Source organism: Mus caroli, unplaced genomic scaffold, assembly GCF_978045245.1.
Source record: "Mus caroli unplaced genomic scaffold, Mus_caroli_1 scaffold_8, whole genome shotgun sequence".
NCBI classification, from domain to species: domain Eukaryota; kingdom Metazoa; phylum Chordata; class Mammalia; order Rodentia; family Muridae; genus Mus; species Mus caroli.
Window position 1 is genome coordinate 130,740,781 of NW_028227263.1, and position 22,380 is coordinate 130,763,160.

The window sequence follows — 22,380 nt, forward strand, 5'->3', positions numbered from 1 at the left end:
CACCAACAGATTGGGAAAGGATTTTTACATATATATATATATATATATATATATATATATATATATATAATCCCATATATATAAAGAACTCAAGAAGGTGGACTCCAGACAATCAAATAACCCCATTAAATGGGGTGCAGTGCTAAAAAAGAATTCTCACCTAGGGAATACCGAATGGCTGAGAAGCACCTGAAAAAATGTTCAGTATCCTTAATTATCATGGAAATTCAAATCAAAACAACCCTGAGATTCCACCTCACACCAGTCAAAATGGCTAAGATTAAAAATTCAGGTGACAGCAGATTCTGGAGAGGATGTGGAGAAAGAGGAACACTCCCCCATTGTTGGTGGGATTGCAAGGTTGTACAACCACTCTGGAAATCAGTCTTGTGGTTCCTCAGAAATATGGACATAGTACTATCGGAGGATCCAGCAATACCTCTCCTGGGCATATATCCAGAAGATGTTCCAACCGGTAAGAAGGACACATGCTCCACTGTTTATAGCAGCCTTATTTATAATAGCCAGAAGTTGGAAAGGACCCAGATGCCCCTCAACAGAGGAATGGATACAGAAAATGTGGTACATTTACACAATGGAGTACTCCTCAGCTATTAAAAAGAATGAATTTATGAATTTCCTAGGCAAATGGATGGACCTGGAGGGCATCATCCTGAGTGAGGTAACCCAATCACAAAAGAACTCACATGATATATACTCACTGATAAGTGGATATTAGCCCAGAAATTTAGAATACCCAAGATACAATATATAATTTCCAACCTCATGAAACTGAAGAACGAAGACCAAAGTGTGGATACTGTGCCCCTTCTTACAATTGGGAACAAAACACCCATTGAAGGAGTTACAGAGACAAAGTTTTGAGCTGAAGCAAAAGGATGGACCATCTAGAGACTGCCATACCCAGGTATCCATCCCATAATCAGCCTCCAAACGCTGACACCATTGAATACCCTAGCAAGATTTTGCTGAAAGGACCCTGATATAGCTGTCTCTTGTGAAATTATGATGGGGCCTAGCAAACACAGAAGTGGATACTCACAGTTAGCTATTGGATGGATCACAGGTCCCCCAATGGAGGAGCTAGAGAAATTACCCAAGGAGCTTAAAGGATCTGCAACCCTATAGGCAGAACAAAAATATAAACTAATCAGTACCCCCCAGAGATCGTGGCTCTAGCTGCGTATGTATCAGAAGATGGTTTAGTCAGCCATCATTGGAAAGAGAGGCCCATTTATCTTGCATGCTTTATATGCCTCAGTATAGGGAAATGCCAGGGCCAAGAATTTGGGTGGGTAGTGGAGTGGGGTGGGAGGATATGGGGGACTTTTGGGATAGCACTGGAACTGTAAATGAAGGAAATATCTAATTAAAAATAAATTAAAAAATAAAAATAGTTCACTTTAATTGAAGTTAAACTCTGCATCACCATGGGGCTACATAAAATATTTTTTAAAGGAAAATCAAACAATTCACAACTATAACATGAGCAACATAGTCTATTATACTGATTTCCCTCCCAACGTGCCAAATGCATTTGAAATTCACTTTTATGATATTGAAAGATACCAAGAGCTTTCTATCTTACAGGGCTCATCCATGTCACTCTCAATCTCTTCAAGGAACAAGAATCATCTCAAGAGTGGGAAGATAGATAGAAATCAGGGAGCACTCGAGCAAAATGATGTTTATCAGACTCGACAAGGGTGCTGTAGCCATGAACTATAGATGCAAGACATGAATAAGCCAACTAAACACCCAACTCGGATAGGTATGGGCCTTCTGAAGTCCCACCCCTATCTGAAAAGCTATTGGACACTGATGTCCTGGAAGTGGGGCAGACATCAGTTTGCTTCAGGGATGTGATCCCTAATAAGTTGCTCATGCTCCAGTGAACGCAACGGAACTATGTGCATACTATCAGCGTCAAGCAAACCCTTGGTGGCTTTTAAAAGAATACAGGAAAATAGGGGAAAGTGATGTGGGGAAAATAAAAGTAACTGGCGGGGAGAGAGTGGGGGGGTGGATTTGATTAAATCAATTATACACGTGTATGGAATTTTCAAGCAATAAAATTAAAAATGATAAATACAAAATTTCCAAAGTTAAAAAAAAAGAGTTAAGACACCACATGCTAGGGTTATCCTACCATCTGACTTACAAAAGATTGGAGAGATTTTTAGAAACAAGGAATGAAAATAAAAGTGCATCAATAAGGTGCAAAGAATTTGCACATAGGTGAACTTACAACTCCATGTGTGTTCCTCCAAAGATGTGGTTTCTCAGATGGACTGATTTATTCCATTGGGAATCCATATTGAATTTGTTGAGATGCTTGTAGTCTAGCAACATCTGGTTTGGCTTATCAGGATTCAGGCATGCTGTCAACAACCATAAGAAAACATGTTCGAATAAAGAAAAGAAAGAACCTGAGAGCACAATGAATATTAATAATCTCATTAGATGACACTTTTATATTCATATAAATTATAGTATGTTATTTTAATATGCTGTATCAGGGATTTACATTTTTATGAATTCTTTATATTTTCTTTAATATAGCTCTCTGGGGAATTAAAATTAACTTATGTGATGATACAGAAAGAAAGTAATGTGATAAAGAAGAGAATGGCTTCTATTGTCATTGTTTTTGGATTCAAATACACATCTATCACTGTCATACTGGTAATATCTCAAAGACTAAATTTTCCTCATCAGCAAAATAGGAGCACTGCCTATACCATTCTCAGGTATTCACGAATTTATTTAAAAATCCCACACTGAGTATGTCCAATATGTCTGGCACTCTTTTTAAAATGAACCATTTAGTAATTTCAGAAACATTTTCTATTCAAATATATTAGATACATGTTCTGTGTGTATATTCAAAGCATAAATGCATAGTACACATTACAGTGTCACAGCTAGAAAATAGAGCAAGGATGGAGCCTGCTGTGTTGTAAATGGAGGAAAGATGGGAAGAGAAGGTTACAGTGTCATTAATAAGGAGACAAAGAGCAAGATGTAAATATATGAAATACAGCCTTCTAGGGTGAAGGAAGATACAACACAGCGTGAGCGGTTGATTAATCTCTAAAACTCAAACTAAAGACATTCTGGAATGGAGTGGTGAAAAACATTATATGGTGAGAAAACAGTGCTACACAGAGCAGGAGCTGAAATTATACAGATCTTCATGCATCACCAAACACCATGGATGAGTGAAACAAAGTCCTGCAATGCCCTCAGCTGGGAGGGTCTGTGTCTATTGTATCTGGTGAGAAAATCAAGACAGCTGAAAGGCTGCTCATAACTGTGTGTATCTGCAGCATTCGTAAACCCACACACACACACAAGTAGAAACTACTTTAAGATATTGGTTAAAAGTTGCTTTAAAATTATTTACTTCTATAAGTAAATACTAAGATGTAGACAGAACGGTTGAAGTCTGATTGAATCATTGAGATGATAAACACTTCTGAGTAGGATAGCATGATAGAAACAGGTTTGTTGGGAAGCAGGAATAATCTGTGTACATATACAATGATCAACCCAGTGTTGCTGCTGTTAGATTGTCTAGCATATAGGTTGGGAGAGGAAATGTAGGACATAATTTAGACAGAGTTAGAAGTTTGTATATATGATTTCAGGACCGAAGACATTTTCTAGAGAAAATGGTAGTTTTATTTATTAATGCCAGGGACCATGCTCAGTCAGCCTCGCTCAATCCATGGGAATGAAGGTTTCAGCAGGTGGGCATGGAGTCTAAGAGAATTTACAGACAGACACAGACAGAAAAGAGTGTGCTGAATCTGAATGTATTGTCACTAATGGAACACCAGTCTTATATAATACAGAAAACAAAGGAGTAGGGTGTCACAGCAGGCAAAGTACATTGAAGTATCTGACACAAAACAGAGAAATGACTTCAAAAGACTTACAGGAACCAGGTAATATTTACAGTAAAGATAAAACAGCCCTGCCTAGAGTCAGCTAATGACAGGTAAGGATTTCATACCCTAGTCACAATTTGTGCTACTCCAGTGAGCCTTGTGAAAGCTATCACCAGGGGGTTCTGCTCTAGCAAACCTTCTCATGAAAAATGCAATATCACAACCCTCCTATTTCCTAGACCTTGGTAAATGCTTGCATATGAGTGTAACTTGGATGGTCTTTTAAGTATCTGTAGGGGATTCATCAACTTGCTTCTAATATGCAGTGTAACCTGCTATACCTGGCTGTAATGAAGATTCTAAGTATACTTTGCTAAGCTAGCCCTGAAACTTCTAAATCTTTTCCAGTAAAATACCATAAGAAAACATGCAAGACCCTCCACAATATTGCAGAAACAAATCTGGGGCATTCTAGTTATGGGAATGCCAAGGTTCCAGGAGGCTCTTTCATTGAAACTGTGCCTCAGGATTGTTTACAGATTTCTAAACCTGTAATGTGAGTCACTACTGGAGTGGATGTAGCATAGTAACTGGGTGATCATTATCAAACAGAAGGTAAACGCATATGATGGGAAGAGCTAGTGCAGTGTTACAACCATTATTATTCCACCTATGTGTCTCCTTCACATTTTACAGGCACAACTGGGGACTGGAAGAATCACTTCACAGTAGCCCAAGCTGAAGCCTTCGATAAAGTTTACCAGGAGAAAATGGCCGGATTCCCCCCAGGGATGTTCCCATGGGAATAAGTTTTCAAAACTTTTGAATATTATATGAACACTGATGTTTATGTTCCTGTTGGTTTATATCTTGAATACCTGGATATGATCATAGAATAAATCCTGTTGTGGAATTGTGAGGGCGATTTTTTAAAAGCTTGTCTTACTAATACTAGTAGTAGCAACAGTAGTGGTAGTGGTGGTGGTGTGTATACCTTTCTGTTTGTAGTACCTTCAGAGGCCAGAAGAGTGCCTTGGTTCCAAGGGACCTGCAGTTGCATGTAGCTGTAAACTTCCTTCTTTGGGTCCTAGGAACTCTTCTCAGGTCCTCTACCTAAGCCATACAGTACTACTAATATATCTCCATCTTTGAGAGTCATCTCTTCAGCCTAGAACCATGGAATCTTGAGTCATCATATATTTGCTACTATTATTATTATCTTGTGTATTATCAGCAAATTCCAATTCACTTTATAGAATTCCAGCTTTAAAACATTTTATTTTCATTTAAATAGGTCATTTATTTGTAGTTTTATTGAATGAGATTGGACATGAAAAATTTTCTAAGTGTGACACTATGGAAATTGCACAAGAATTACTCAGTATTTGTGCATTTATCATACTTTACATGAATACCAGCTTCATTATTTGCAAGGAAATATATATATTCTTAATGTTTTCATTTGTTTTATTCTATTTACATCCTGCTTGCAGCCACCTCGCTATTCTCCTCCCAGCTGCACACTTACAACTTCCTCATTCTGTCCCCTCTCCTCAAGGAAGGGGGTTCCCTGGCATTCCCCCACTCAGGGACAAACCCACCTGGTGCATCAAATCGCATAGAACTAAGTACAACCTCTCCCACTGAGGCCAGACAGGGCAGCCCAACTGTGGGAAAGGGATACAAAAGGAGGCAACAGAGTCATAGTCAGAGACAACCCCTGGTTCAATTAGTCTACATGAGACACATATGAAGACTAAGATGCATACTTGTTACATATGTACAGGCAGCCTAGATCCAATCAGTGCATACTCTTTTGTTGGTGGTTCAGTCTCTGGGAGCCCCCATAGACCCAGGTTAATTGGCTCTGCAGGTTTTCTTCTGATGATCTTGACACTTCCAGCTCCTTCAATCTTACCCACAATTCTTTCATAAGACTCCCTGAGCTCTGTAGTAGAGGTTGAGAACACAGATGGTCATACATCCCAGAAGTTCTTGTACAGGAGTTTTTAGCTTTCTTAAAGGCCTGCCTTTATATGTTACTTGACCTTTCTCCCTTGTTGCGGCCTGCCCGCAGTCCACAACATGAATGGTTCAACTGAGAATGGCAGTTCGAACTGAAAAGAGAGGAATCTAGACGGGGCGGAAGAAACAATGGAGCCAAGACAACAACGTTCTGATCAAGGCTCAATTTTACTATTTTCAGACACTCAGTTATAAAGGAAGGGGGAGGGAACCCAATATCCTGCCAAGTAACTCAGGGTCCAGTAGCAGGACGAACACCTGTGTGCCTCCAGGCGGCAAAGGCAGGTTCCAATAGTAGGCGTGGCGGGACGAATGAGCCGGTAGCTCCACCCTTGAGCAAGCAAGTTCCAGGCTGGGGGAAGGGAGGCCACACTCCCTTACTGCTTTTAATATTCTATCTTTATTTAGTGCATTTGTTGTTTTGATTATTATGTGTCAGAAGGAATTTCTTTTCTTGTCCCGTCTATTTGGAGTTCTGTAGCCTTCTTGTATGTTCATGGGCATCTCTTTCTTTAGGTTTGGGAAGTTTTCTTCTATAATTTTGTTGAAGATATTCGCTGGCCCTTTAAGTTGCAAATCTTCATTCTCATCAACTCCTATTATCCGTAGGTTTGGTCTTCTCATTGTGTCCTGTATTTCCTGGATGTTTTGAGTTAGGATGCTTTTGCGTTTTGTATTTTCTTTGATTGTTGTGCAGATGTTCTCTATGGAATCTTCTGCACCTGAAATTCTCTTTTCCATCTCTTGTATTCTGTTGCTGATGCTCGTATCTATGGTTCCAGATTTCTTTCCTAGGGTTTCTATCTACAGCGTTGCCTCATTTTGGGTTTTCCTTATTGTGTCTACTTCCCTTTTTAGGTCTAGTATGGTTTTGTTCATTTTCATCACCTGTTCGGTTGTGTTTTCCTGTTTTTCTTTAAGGACTTGTAACTCTTTAGCAGTGTTCTACTGTATTTCTTTAAGTGAGTTATTAAAGTCCTTCTTGATGTCCTCTACCATGAGATATGCTTTTAAATCCGGGTCTAGATTTTCGGTTGTGTTGGGGTGCCCAGGACTAGATGGGATGGGAGTGCTGGGTTCTGATGATGGTGAGTGTTCTTGATTTCTGTTAGTAGGATTCGTACCTTTGCCATTCGCCATCTGTAATTCTTTGGAGCTAGTTGTTATAGTTGTCTCTGGTTAGAGCTTGTTCCTCAGGTCATTATGTTAGCCTCTATCAGCAGAGCTGGGCAATTAGCTCTATCCTTAGTTTCAGTGGTCAGAGTACTCTCTGCAGGCAAGCTCTCCTCTTGCAGGGAAGGTGCCCAGATATCTGGTGTTCGAACCTGCTTCCTGGCAGAAGTTGTGTTCCACTCACCAGAGGTCTTAAGATCCCATGGAGGGTCCTGTGAGGAACTTGAGGGTGTCCAGAAACTCAGCACACAAGGAACCCAGGTAACTTGTGCCCCTAATCAGGCCGGGTTATATGCCTCCCTAGTTAATGCAGTCTCAGGTTCTGCGCAATTGGATTGGAGCAGACACTGTGTTCCACTCACCAGAGGTCTTAGGATCCCGTGGAGGATCCTGTGTGGGTCCTTGTGGGTGTCCAGAGACTCCCCGGGCCAGGAACCCCAGTGCTGCAGTGGAGCAGAAGATGGTCGGATGTCAGGAGCCCAAAAAGTGCGCTGCCTCAGAAGCTCTGTGGCTCACACCTGACCCAGAAGCTATCTACTTCAGTGTGCACACTCTCACCTGTGCAGACTCCTTTTCGGCGGAGTCCCGGAACCAAGATGGCTCCTGCCGTTCCTGAGGCAAAAACCTTCCGGGCCGGGTGGTCACCTGTTCTCTGGCCAGGCAGGTGGTCGGATGTCTGGAGCCCAAAAAGGGCGCTGCCTCAGAAGCTCTGTGGCTCACACCTGACCCAGAAGCTGTCTGCTTCTGTGTGCACACTCTCACCTGTGCAGAACCAAGATGGCTCCCACTGTTCCTGAGGCCTACCATGTGTTTTCTTTGATTGGGGGTTTAGTTCCAAGGAGCTCTTGGGGTACTGGTTAGTTCATATTGATGATCCACTTATGGGGCTTCAAACCCCTTAAGCTCCCTGGGTACTTTCTCTAGTTCCTTCATTAGGGACATTCTGCTCCATCCAATGGATGATTGTGAGCATCCACTTCTGTATTTGCCAGGAACTAGAAAAGCCCCTCAGGAGACAGCTCTATCAGGCTCCTGACAGCAAGCTCTTTTTGGCATCTACCACATTGTCTGGGTTTGATGGTTGTTCATGGGATGGATCTGCAAGTGAGGCAGTCTCTAGATTGTTGTTCCTTCAGGCTCTGCTCTGAACTTTGCCTCTATAACTCCTTCCATGGTTATGTTGTTCCCCTTCTAAGAAGGATTCTAAACTTATGGGTATTATCCACTTATCAGTGAGTGCATATCATGTGTGATCTTTTGTGATTGGGTTACCTCACTTGGTATGACAACCTCCAGATCAATCCATTTATCTAAGAACTTCATAAACTCATTGCTTTAATAGCTGCATAGCACTCCATTCTGTAAATGTTCCACGTTTTCTGTATCCATTTCTCTGTTTGAAGTTTTTTTATAATAAACTTAAAATGCTTAAAAATTTTATAAGATTTGTTTTTAAATCTGGGTCTAGCTTTTCAGATGTGTTGGGGTGCTCTGGACTGGGCAAGGTGGGAGTGCTGGGTTCTAATGATGGTGAGTGATCTTGGTTTCTGTTAGTAAGATTCTTACGTTTACCTTTCGCCATCTGGTAATCTCTGGAGTTAGTTGTTATAGTTGTCTCAGGTTAGAGATTGTTCCCCTCATGATTTTTAGCCTCTATCAGCAGACATGGGAGACTAGCTCTCATCTGAGTTTCAATGGTCACAGCACTCTCTGCAGGCAAGCTCTCCTCTTACAGGGAAGGTGACCCGTCCAACAGGTCCAGTTATTCGAGGGTCTCGAGGGGACCTCCTCCTAAGAACCAAATGGGGGGTAGTGAGGGATGAAGGCCTTGTGTGAATAACGACACGGAAACGTTCTGGAATGCATCAAAGCCCCAATGTATTAGTCAGTCCAAGGTTTAAATACACAAACAAAAGGGGAAGTGCCTTTCAGCAGGAGGAATGGGGCAGAGGAAATGCACCTTAGCATAAGGGATGGGGCAGCAGAAAAAGAGGAAGTACTTATCACCAGGAGGGATGGGGCAGCAGAAATTTTTCTTTTGGCGACTACACAGGGAAGCAGGAACTTGGCAGTATCAGGGTAAATCTTGAGGTCAGGACATCCGGGGCTGACTTAGGGCTGGAATGATCTGTGGTTGTTCTCAGAGCAGTGCATCCGGGGGCCCGCTTTTGACCCTCTTTTCTTCTCAGGGTGAGAGGCCCAATTCAGAGATCAGGACAATAGCATTGCCTTAATAGCTCCGAACAGGAAGGTGCACAGATATCTGGTGTTCGGACCTCCCTCCTGGCCAAAGATGAAGGCCCAAAACAGGACCTGTCCCAGAAGCTGTGTTGCTTCGGCCTGTCTCAGAAGCTGTTAGCTTCTGTAGTCCACACTCTCAACTGCACAGACTAGTCTCAGAGGGATCCAGGAACCAAGATGGCTCCCCCAGGTGCTCCTGCAAAGCCCTCCCTGGCAGGGCGGACACCTATCCTCTGGCAGGGAAGGTGCCCGGATGTCTGGAGCCTGAAAAGGGGGCTGCCTCAGAAGCTCTGTGGGTCCTGCCTGTACCAGAAACTGTTAGCTTCTGTAGTCCACAGTCTCACCTGTGCAGACTAATTTTAGCGAGTCCTGGAGCCAAGATATCTCCCACTTATGCTCAGGCAAAGTCCTCCCGGGCCAGGCGGACACCTATCCTCTCTTTTTCTGAGATGCCCTCCTTTATATATGGCTTAACAGATCTCTCAGTGATTTCAATGTACTTTCTTTGTTTACACAGTCATGAACAAGAAGAGAATAAATATATAGGCCATGGTCTTTTGGCCTTCATTTGGATTTTCCTCCATCTATACTTCTCAGGATCCCACTAAGTAAGGAATGATGCTGCTCACAATATACATTATCCTTCTATATCATCAATTAATAATCAAGACAATGTTTACATACATACACACATGCCAATTATATCTACATGATTCCTCATTAGGACTGTCTTCTGGGGTATTTATAGATTTTGTCCAGTTTCCTATTTCTTTTTTCCTTTAATGGTATTTTCTTTATTATTATCTGGGTTGTATGTGTGCATAGTGTCTCTGTGGATACACACATGTCACAGAACATCAGTGATGATATGTGGGCAACTTTGTGGAGTCAATTATTTCCTTCTGATTTATTCAGGTTACAGAAAATGAGAAGTGATCATAAGGCTTATATGATAAACACTTTTATACATTGAGCCATAAAACAATTGCTTCATTCTCTTTTAAAAATCTAAGCTGGGCATGGTGGCGCATGCCTTTAATCCCAGCACCCGGGAGGCGGAGGCAGGCGGATTTCTGAGTTCGAGGCCAGCCTGGTCTACAAAGTGAGCTCCAGGACAGCCAGGGCTATACAGAGAAACCCTGTCTCGAAAAAAAAAAAAAATCTATTCATTTCATTTACAATTTTGAATTTTTGCTAATTTCTACTTTTCTGTTCAGTAAAGTTGCTCATATCTTTCTTTTTAAAATGATACCATTAAGAGCTGGACAGAAGGTCAGTGATTTATAGCACTTGCTGCATTTTTAGAGGAGTAGAGTCGGGTTCCCCACACTCACATCCTGAGTAGGTGATGATTTTCTATAACTCCAGATTCAGAGTAACTGACATCCTCTTCTCTCTTTTGCAAATAAAAACATACATACATGCAATCTCACAAACATAACATAGGCGTATACAGAAATAAAAAATAAAATAAATCTTTATAAATGATTTCTTTAACTTCAACATTCTAGGGCTTACTATTTTCTCTGAATCTCCGTGTATACAGTTGAAAAATGAGGTTTTCTTTTCATTGATCTTCCTTCTCAAGGGTTACAAGACTAATGTTCTTTGAGTTAACTCAGTATTTCTGTGATCTTTGTATAAAAGTTTTTTAAATATATTTTTAACTCTTTGATAATCCCATAAATTGTATTTTTATCACATTCATTCCCTTTCCTGATTCCTCCCTTATACTGTTCTAATTCCATAAGCATTCAACTTTGTATATTATCTTTTTAAGATTTACTTTTATTTTATGTCTAGGTGTCTTTTATCTGCATGTATGTATGTGAACCATAATGAGAGCATTACCCACGATGGCCAGAAGCATAAATTATCTTCTAGAACTGAAGTTACAGAAGATAGTGAGTTACCATGTTGGTACTAGGAACTGAACCAACATCTTCAGTGGGAGCAGCAAGTGTTCTAAAATCCTGAGCCATCTCTCCAGTCCTATTGCTTTTTAAAACCATCCATTGCAATTAATTCTGCCTATACATTTTTGGGTGTATGAATATTCACTGTAGTTGGATAAACACTCATAAATAAACTGACTCTCTTCAGGAAGCCATCAATCACTACTGGTTCCTCATAGTTGGCACATCATGACCAACCTCTTGGTCCATGCAGGAACTCAGTCTGTCTTGAGCTTACACAGCTCTTGCACATACTGTCACAACTGCTGAGTACATATGTCCAACTGCCATGAAGTGTTCATAAAACACTGTTTTAGTAAAGTCATCCACCACCTCTGCCTCTATAATATGTCACATCCACATCCAATATGATACCTAAACATTGGAGCAAAAGGTTTAATATAGAAGCCAAATTTACTGCTCACCACTCCAAAGTCTCATATTGTCTGCACCAATAGGAGCTGTGGGTCTGTGACTTAATCTCTGTTTACTACATGGATACACTTTTCTGATAGTGGATGAGAGATGAACTAAACTATCATGAAAATTCATCATGAGGTGGTTTCTGAAAAAGATTTAAAAACTCATCCTTGGAATAAATATGTCTTAAATATTGGAACTGGTGTCCTTCAAAAGTAAAGTAAATTGGCATCATATATTTGCTTCTTCATCCTGAATTACCTGCTTTTAGAATTTTATTTAGACAAGCATTAGATTTTCCTATGTCCTTTGTTTGTGCTTGATTTAGTTTTCAAATTTTTTTGTGATATTTTACATAAAATTTCTATTCTTCAAAAGATAAAAAATGAATATGTTATATCATATTCTGCCAGATTTGCCAGTATGTATTCCAACACACTATACATCGTATAATATGTCCATAGTGGAACTTAATTATTTTCAAAACAATACAACCCACTAATGCTAATTTGTGATGTTCATATGTGCATGGATGTGGGGCCGTCCATGTGGGCACTAGAACCATAAGAGTGGTCCTATATGAAAAGGGTGTGGAAGTCTTTCTCATCTAGCAGTCATCAACTGCAAATAGATCCTCAGTGAGGAGTACAGATTCAGGAGACCCTCTCCCATGCATCCTGGAATATTAACCAGCTTTATGTTATGCAGTTTTTCTTTAGGCAACCATTGGTGATATGAGCACATTTGCATAACAGCTAATTTATGTTCAAAGGACAATATTTACATAGGAAAATTTCAAAGCATTCCACCACATTCTCTAGCTTTTACTTTCTACTTCCTGTTCCATGGTATTTCCTGAGCCTTGGGTAAGGAATGATATATCAATGACTGAACACTCACAATTATGCTGCACATTTTGATCACTTCTGAGTCTCTACATTAACCAGAGATAGTTGCAAAATTAATCTCTAACAAAGATATAGAACAGCACAAATCCATGGGTATAAATACAAATATTTAGACTGTAGTTTGACAATATGACCATTTAGTAAATTGACAGTAGGAACGCTCATTTGGAACTCTGACATCATCAACCATGGGTTCATGACCAGGATTATAGTACCAGGCATGAGTTCCATCTCAAGGGTCAAGCCTCAAATCCAATCAGAAATCATTTAAGTAACCCCATAACAATTGTGTCATTATTGCACTACTGGGCACCTCTGACTTGCACATCTATATTGCAGCATGTGACTTCAACTCAGGAAAAGAGCACTATGTGAAAAATCAGGGACTGAAAATTGAAAATTGAGAAATGGAAAGGATACCCCTATATACTCCCAAAGGGAATTGTAGACACAGTTATGCTGCGTTGAGAGATTCTGTTGAAATTCCTGCCTCTTGTCTTCCCCACTTGGCAGTGCCTTATATAGGTGTCTTATATACTCTAAAACCTCACAAACATTCTCTCTCTCTCTCTCTCTCTCTCTCTCTCTCTCTCTCTCTGTCTGTCTCTCCCCCCTCTCTCCCTATCTCTCTCTATCTCTTACACACAAACACACACACACACACACACACACACACACACTCAAAGGTGCCTGATCCCCTTAACTAAATTTGTTGAGATGATTATTAATTATGTCATATAGCTTTGAATCATACATCTATTAGATTTCTGCCAGTAGGTTGCTGTACTGATGGGAATCTTTCTTTCCATCACCATATAAAATACTGTTCTCCCATCTCTGTTATCAAATTGTTGTGTTGTCTTCATACACCTCACCAGGAGGCAGGAAATTACAGAAATCACCTCTAAATTTCTGTATTGGTGTGATACATTTCCCCCAGCACACACCTCTGTCCTTGCACCTTGGCAGTATAATATCTCCTCTTGGCATCAATGGTAAAGCTGTGTGGTAATGAGTTTGATAATGAACTTGATTTTATCAGTTCTCTATATCTGTGTTAACCTCAAAAATCATGTTTAATGCTATAAATACAGACTAGTTAGATTTTTCTTAGTGAAGCTTTCTGCTGCTGCTTTCAGAAAATGAAGAAAGTCAAGCATACCCTGTGTTAGTGCTTTGTAACTGACACTCCACTTCTCCCTGCACACAGTCATATATGGATCATGGTTTGAGCATGTCCGTGGCTGGCTGTCCATGAGAGAATGGGAAAACTTCTTGGTACTATACTATGAAGACATGAAAAAGGTGAGCTTACCGTTATCACTCAGTTAAGTACAAGAACCTATTATAACAACAACTACAATAAATAAGATGAAAATTGGGCATGAGATCTAGAAAGCCAAAGATCTGCTCTCAACCTACCTGCTCCCCTCTAGGGATGGAGAAAAATATTTATTAATAAAAAGAAAAAGTGCAACCAGACAAAAATTGAAAGATGCAATTATTCAAAATTAAATTTGACCTCGGAGTGTTTATCTCTGAGGAAGCAGAAGGGAGGAACCTGGGAGGGAAAGTGTATGGGGGAACTGGGACAGAGAGTTGAACCTGATACAGTATTGGGTGAAGGAAAAGGACTGAAACTCTGATGGCCAGCAGAACGAATGGAATCAGGCATCCTCTGAAATTAGGAGGTTGGGGGGACCCTCCAGAATGCACCAGAGACCTGGGAAGTTAAAGACTCTCAGGACTCAAAGGGAGAGAACTTAGATGAATTTCCATGCATTAGGGAGCAGGATGTTATAGACCCTACCTCAATCTCCTGCAGGAAGACAGGGCATCAATTGAAGGAGAGTGAGCCCATCCCACAGTCATAAGTTTAACCCATAATTGTTCCTGTCTAAAAGAATGACAGGGTTGGTTGGAAATGGAGAGGAACATGAGGAAAAGAAGGTCCAGCAAAAGACCCAAAGTGGGGTCCAGTTCAAGGGGAGGTCACGAGGTCTGACACTATTTCTGAGTCTATGGATAGCTTACAAAAAGGGACCTATAATGAATGCCCTCTGAAAAACCCAGTAAGCAGATGAAAGAATCAGAGGCAAATGTTTGCACCCACCCAGTGGACAGAAGCAGCTGACACTTGTTTTTTAATTAGAGTACGTTGAAAGGAGAAGGGTGATCCTTTAGGAGGACAAAGAGTCTCGATTAATCTGGACCCCTGAGATCTTTCAAACAGTGGACCACCAAAAAGACAGCATACACCAGCTGATATGAGGCCCTCAACACATATACAATAGAGAATTTCTGGGTCAGTGTTCATTCAAAAATGATGCACCTAACCCTTCGGAGACAGAAGGACACAGGAAGATTAGACGTCAGCTGGGTTGGGGAGGACACCCCCATAGAGATACCGTGGTGGGGAGGAGGTATGCAATGTGGAACAGTCATAGGGTGGATCAGGATATAGGGGAATAAAATATAGAGTGTACAAAATAAATAAACTTAAAAAATTAAAAAAGTTTCATTACACTCTTTTTTCGATACATAGAATCTTTTACTTAATCATCATTAAGTTCAGTTTCCCAAAGAAAGGATCACTACTTAGCTGTCTGCTACACACTACTGCACATTCCAATAAGTCTTCTATTTGACCATTAACACATTCTTTTCAGTTATTATCATGATTGTTTACATTTGTATGAAATATTAAGCAGAACTCTGATAAATATGTAAAAAAAAAAGTTTAAATCAATAAAACCTCATGTCCCCAGGGGGAGGGCTAGGATTGAAAGCACAATTTTTGGTGTTCTAAGATTTTACCTTGTAATGATTATATCAGAAGATAAAATTAATTGTGGTAGTACACTGACATCATTGCAACAGTTAGAGATCTGAGACAGAAAAATTGGGAATGTGATAACGACATGAGCCCCAACCTGAGATGCTTACTAAAAACAAAATCTCTCAGAAGTACCCTCAAGTAATAAATATTGAGAACATTTCCATGAAACTGTCATAAAATCTGGATTGTTTTCAGTTAGCCTAAGCAAACAGTATTATCTGGCACTAACATTAATATCGGCTGAGGATTTTGTGCACATGTCTTCATTTGCCTTGATCATTGTCTAGCAGCATTTCTATAAGTTTCTTTAAATGTCCCAGGGCAGGATAGTTATGGTTCTACATACTTTCAGTTCCAGAACTTGGAAGGAAAAAGCCAGATAGATGGATTTCTGATCTGTGTGAGCTTGACATATACTAATCGCCACAGCAACTTCCAACACACAAGAAAAAACTCCATAGTGAGGCCCTGTATTAAGAAAAAAATCTCAGTATACTGTGTGGGTGTATCAGCACACACCTTTGACCTTAGCACTATGGAGATGGACCAAGGAAGGTCTGAAATTCAAGGTCATGATCCTCTAAAAAGCAAGTTTAAATTTAACCTTGGTTCTATGAGAATCTCTCTCTTACATTTTCTCCTCCCTAAAAAGAATCCCCAGCCTCTGTCTTTTAGACACCATAGATGAGCCACATTGCAAGCACACTCAATATATAAATGTTGAGTGTGATTCCTTCCTCCCTTTGTTCCATTTCTTTTATTGCCTAAATCCTATTCATGCTCTCTCATTTGATGATGCCCTTTCACAACACTTTGATCATCTCCATCCACAGATCCCATTTTTTAATCTTTTCTCTCAGTGCTCTCTGTTTATTGCCCTCATTTCAGTTTGTTCTTCTTTTAGTATACAAAGGGAACCATAAAGAAGATCTTTGACTTTCTAGGAAAAAAATTAGGGCCAGATGAGCTGGATCTCATCCTCAAGTACAGCTCTTTCCAAGCCATAAAAGAAAACAACATGTCCAATTTTAGTCTCGTTAAGGAAGATCAGATTACTAATGGCTTGAAGCTCATGAGAAAAGGTAAAGAGATCATCTAGCTTCAGAATATGTCAGAACATGTGAAGGGCTTGTTGTGGTAATAAAGCTCTAAGTAGTTGGTAATGTACTGAAAGTCACTGCTCATCACCGATAGCTTCTCAAAGACACAACAGGGAATGATTTTATGGAGAAGATATGGGCTTCAAATAATCTGCAAAGCTGATTTATTCTGGGATATGAACTTGGGATTGGAGATCGTCATGTCCAATAACTTCAATGAAAAAAATGGGAAAGAGGTCAGTGTTCTATGAGGCATTTTGTCAAGTTCCCTGTATCATATTCCTCATCTCTAAAATATAAAATAAAAAGTGTAATGCATTAGACCAAAGATATATCTAAGATGATAACCATAAGACAACAAAAATTACATTAACAGCTGGAAAAGATGTTGACCAGGTCAAGATTGCTGTCCAGTGGAAGCCAAGTCCAATAGTTATAAAATTTTTTTCTAGTGTTAAATTCTGATGTTATTTGCCAACCTATTTAGATTACTTTAGGTTCATGACCCCTCTCTTCTTTGGAATAATCTCTCCTGGAAGGGGAATTTCAATCCTCTTTATTTATGTGCCAACTCCTTTCTATGCTGGGAGCAGATTGTTTGTGTGTGTGGCTTCATAGCTGTACAGTTCTGGAGTGACTTTGCCAGAATGAATCAGACCTTGTGCCTCACCCAGACATAATTAGATAATGATAGGTGAGATGGAACTTAGAGTAAAAGAAAGAAGGTGTCAGTCATTAGATATTTAACACTAAATAAAAACATGGATATAAATGAATGAAGTAAAATTTATGAGTTTAATTTTCTTTATCCATACTTAAAATGTTTCAGCCTTTACCTTCCATCGACTGCTTTGGAGTGTGAGATTTGGAAACTAACAATATAGGGATATCAAGAGTTTTTGTAGAAAAAAATGAAGTCTAAGTAGTTGCCAGATTGTATTTAATCCAGTACTCATACTATCCAAATAATAGGAAATTTTGACTGAGATTTAAACATAAAGATATGTCACCACTCACTACTAGAAAATGGAAATCTATACACTAAAGAACAAGGCATATGAAAGAATAAAGTGTTCTTGCCAGCTTCCCTCAGACTCCTGCACTCCAGACTCTGTGGAGACATATTTCTCTGTACTAGAAATGAATGTCTCACCAAAGCAAAGTGTTCTGTTTCTTGATTTCCTATAATGAATGAGAATTTGGCAGCGTTAAAACATTGTAAGAAAATAAAAGTCTGTTATTACATACCTAAAGGAATGAAGTAGCTCTGTTAACAGCAAAGGGATAAGGAAACTGACAAGTAAAAGCTTTAGCAGAGACAAATCAGAACAGATGGAATGGATTTTAAGACAAAATTCCATGAAGATAACTGTTGTTTCTGCTTTTCCAGGAAGATTCTTTTAGAATGAGACCACACTTGGATTTAATCTCTTCTGAATAGAAATACTATTTGTCATGCAGCACAGATGATAACAGGAACACATACATACATACATACATACATACATACATACATACACTAATTATAATATAGTTCTGCAAAAATACTTGATAAGACTTCATTAATCTTTTGAAATTTAATTATCCAAGTGAGTATATGTAGCATATGATTTTTTGCATTTGAAGACAGCTTTTATTTTGGGGGATTATTTTTTCTTATACTAGTGTGACACCTATAATCTTTAAGCCAGGTAATTCTGGAAACCAGGTCAATGATGGGGGACAACAAATACATTACCCATTTGCTTCACTAATTCATTATAGAGAATGATGAAATGGATATGTCTGGAAATATCTTTAAAAGTAAAATGTATATAAAGATAATATTTGTCTTCTCAATTCCTCTATCACTTTGGTGCCAGTTTTGAATAATCAAACTATGAGCAAATCAAAGTTAATGCTAAAACACATTCCATTATTTACGATTAGATAACGTAATTCCCTAAATCATAAAGCATTAAAAAGCTGTATTAAGTGTTAGACTTACCTGAACCAGGAGGAATTCACTAGACCTATTTTCCCATATCCTTTAATTATTCTTATCTCAAGACACAAGATATTATCTTTTATTGCCTCTGCAGAGCTACTTTGTAAGCTTTATCCCAGAGACTCAATCATTCAAGTTGTTGAGATGCATCTGGTTTTAATCTCCAAGCAATGATTTTCCACGTGCAATTGTAGTCATTATAATTGAATATTTAGGCTCTGCAGGAAGTGCATACTAGAGAGATAATCATCCACTGTTTGGTTGACAAGACTTTGTAAATACAATGCCACAATAAAGATATGTATAGGATATATATTCTGGCAACACTCAAAATTCCCTGTACCCATTGCTACAGAATATATGTTTAATGGACACAGTAGTTGGGCCATTGATCATTTTCACTGGTATCTTCAGAAGACATTAATGAGAGTCAAAAAGGGAAGATAACCCAAGGACAGAGGAAGAAGCCTGCCATCTTCAGGCCAAAAAGAAAATCCTATAAAGGTTTGGAAAATACTCTGATGTGAGATCTGCAGCCTCCAGAACTATAAGGAAGTTCTTTTCCAGTGAGATTTAAGCCACCACATGTTAGGGTTATCCTGCCATCTGACACATAAAAGTTTGCGGAGATTTTTAGAAATAAGGAAAGAAAATAAAATTACAATCAGGTGCACAGAATTTGCACATAGGTGAACTTACAACTCCATGTGTGTACCTCCAAAGATGTGGTTTCTCAGATGGACTGATTTATTCCATTGGGAATCCATATTGAATTTGTTGAGATGCTTGTAGTCTAGTATCTATCAGGTTTGGCTTATCAGGATCCAGGCATTCTGTCAAAAACAAGAAAACGTATTCTAAGAAAGAAAAGAAAGAAACTGAGAGCACAATGGATATTAATAGGTACCATCTCATTAGATGACATTTTACATTCATATCAATTATAGTATATTATTTTAATATGCTGTATCAAGGATTTACATTTTTATGAATTCTTTATATTTTCTTTAATATAGACCTCTGGGGAATTAAAATTATCTTATGTGATGATACAGAAAGAAAGTAATATGATAAAGGAAAGAATGACTTCTATTGTCATTCTTTTTAGATTCAAACACACACCCATCACTGTCATACTGATAACATCTCAAAGACTAATTTTTCCTCATCAGCAAAATAGGAACACTGCCTATACCTTTCTCAGGTATTCATGAATTTATTTGAAAATCCCACACTGAGTATGTCCTATATATTTGGCACTCTTTGTAAAATGAACCATTTAGTAATTTCAGAAAGACATTCTTTTCAAATATATTAGAAGCATATTCTGTGTGTATATTAAAAGCATAAATGCATGGTACATATAACAGTGTCACAGCTAGGAAATAAAGCAATGATGGGGCTTGCTAGACTGTAAATGGAGGAAAGATGGGAAGAGAAGGTTACAATATCATTAATAAAGAGACAAAGAACAAGATGTAATTATATGAAAAATATTAGCCTTGTAAAGTGAAGGAAGATACAACACAGCGTTAGCAGTTGATTGATCTCTAAGGTTCAAACAAAAGACATTCTGGAATGGAGTCGTGAAAAACAATATATGTTCATAAGACACAGTGCTACATAGGACAGGGGCTGAAATTATACAGATTTTCATGTATCACCAAACACCATGGATGAGTGAAACAGAGTCCTTCAATGCCCTCAGCTGGGAGGGACTGGGTTCACTGTAAATGGTGAGAAAATCAAGGCACCTGAAATGCTGCTTATAACTATGCGTATCTGCAGCACTCATGTGACCACACACACACATAAGTAGAAACTACTTTAAGATATTAGTTAAAAGTTGCTTTAAAATTATTTACTTCTATAAGTAAATACTAAGATGTAGACAGAACACTTGAAGTCTGTTTGAATCATTGAGATGATAAATCCTGCTGAGTTGGAGAGCATGATAGGAACAGGTTTGATGGGAAGCAGGAATAATCTGTGTATATATAAAAAGATCAAGCCAGTGTTGCTGCTGTTAGATTGTCTAGCATATAGGTTGGGAGAGGAAAAGGTAGGACATAATTTAGACAGAGGGTGAAGTTTGCATATATGATTTCAGGACTTAAGAAATTTTCGGTAGGGCATGGTGGCACACGTCTTTAATCCCAGCCCTGGGGAGGCAGAGGCAGGCAGATTTCTGAGCTCCAGGCAAGCCTGTTCTACAAAGTGAGCTACATGACAGCCAGAGAAACCCTGTTTCAGAGAGAGAGAGAGAGAGAGAGAGAGAGAGAGAGAGAGAGAGAGAGAGAGAGAGAGAGAGAGAGAGAGAGAAATTTACTACAGGAAATGATAGATTGATTTATTAATACCAAGGACAGGGCTCAGTCGGCCCCCCTCAATCCATGGGAATCAAGGTTCCAACAGGTGAGCATGGAGTCTGGGAGAATTCACTGACAGACACAGAGAGGAGAGAGTGTGCTGAATCTGAATGTATTGTCAGAAATCGAACACCAGTCTTATATAATACAGAAAAGAAAGGAGTAGAGTGTCACAGCAGGCAAAGTACATTGAAGTACATGGCACAAAGCAGAGAAATGACTTCAAAGACTTACAGGAACCAGGTAATATTAGAATAAAGATAAAAGAGCCCTGTCTAGAATCAGCTAATGATAGGTAAGGATTTCACAACATAGTCACAATTTGTCCTTCTCCTTTGAGCCTTGTGAAAACTACTACCAGGGCGTTCTGCTCTAGCAGATCTTCTCATGAATAATGCAATACCACAACCCTCCTATTTCCTAGGCCTTGGTAAATTCTTGCATATGAGTGTAACTTGGCTGTTAAGTATCTGTAGGGAATCTCCATTTGTCAGAAGAATTCACCAACATGCTTCTAATATGCAATGTAGTCTGATATACCTGGCTGTAATGAAGATTCTAAATATACTTTGCTAAGCTTACCCTGAGACTTCTAAATCTTATCCAGTAAAACACCGTAAGAAAACATGCAAGACCCTCCACAACATTGCAGAGAGAAATCTGGGGCATTCTAGCTATGGGAATGCCAAGGTTCCAGGAGGCTCTTTCCTTTAAACTGTGCCTCAGGTCTGCTTCCAGATTTCTAAACCTGTAATATGAGTCACTACGGGAGTGATTGTAGCATATTAACTGTGTGATCATTATTAAACAGAAGGTAAAAGCATATAATGGGAAGAGCTAGTTAAGTGTTACAACAATTATGAATCCACCTATATATCTTATTCACATTTTACAGGCACAACTGGGGACTGGAAGAATCACTTCATAGTAGCCCAAGCTGAAGCCTTTGATAAAGTTTTCCAGGAGAAAATGACTGGATTCCCACCAGGGATGTTCCCATGGGAATAAGTTTTCAAAACTTTTAAATAATATATGAACACTGATGTTTATGTTCCGGTTGTTCTATATCTTGAATGCCTGGATGTGGTCATAGAATAAATCCTGTTGTGGAATTGTGAGAGTGAATTTTTAAAACCTTGTGTTACTAATACTAGTAGTAGCAACAGTAGTGGTGGTAGTGCTGGTGTGTATACCTTTCTGTTTGTAGTACCTACAGAGGCCAGAAGAGTGCCTTGGTTCCGAGGGACCTGCAGTTGAATGTAGCTGTAAACTTCTTTCTTTGGGTCCTAGGAACTCATCTCAGGTCCTCTACCTAAGCCATACAGTACTACTAATATCTCTCCATCTTTGAGAGTCATCTCTTCAGCCTAGAACCATGGAATCTTGAGTCATCATATATTTGCTACTATTATTATTGTCTTGTGTATTATCAGCAAATTCCAATTCACT

At 39.2% G+C, this 22,380-nt stretch overlaps 1 protein-coding gene across 7 annotated transcripts in view; it reads left to right on the forward strand.

Annotated features, from left to right (window-relative positions):
• The window catches only part of LOC147003540 (sulfotransferase 2A2-like), a 64,796-nt gene extending 42,745 nt beyond the window's left edge, over positions 1-22,051 (forward strand). For 2 of the 7 annotated variants that reach the window (XM_085842193.1, XM_085842195.1), the window contains one exon: positions 4,611-4,827. In XM_085842193.1, coding sequence (XP_085698319.1) covers positions 4,611-4,656 — 46 coding nt within the window. In that variant the 3' untranslated portion in view covers positions 4,657-4,827. Of the gene's footprint in view, positions 1-1,611; positions 2,702-4,610; positions 4,828-11,156; positions 11,464-13,846 lie in introns of those variants that run through there. The other 5 variants (XM_085842192.1, XM_085842196.1, XM_085842191.1 and 2 more) reach the window with 4 other exon arrangements.
• The last annotated feature ends 329 nt before the right edge of the window (positions 22,052-22,380 follow it).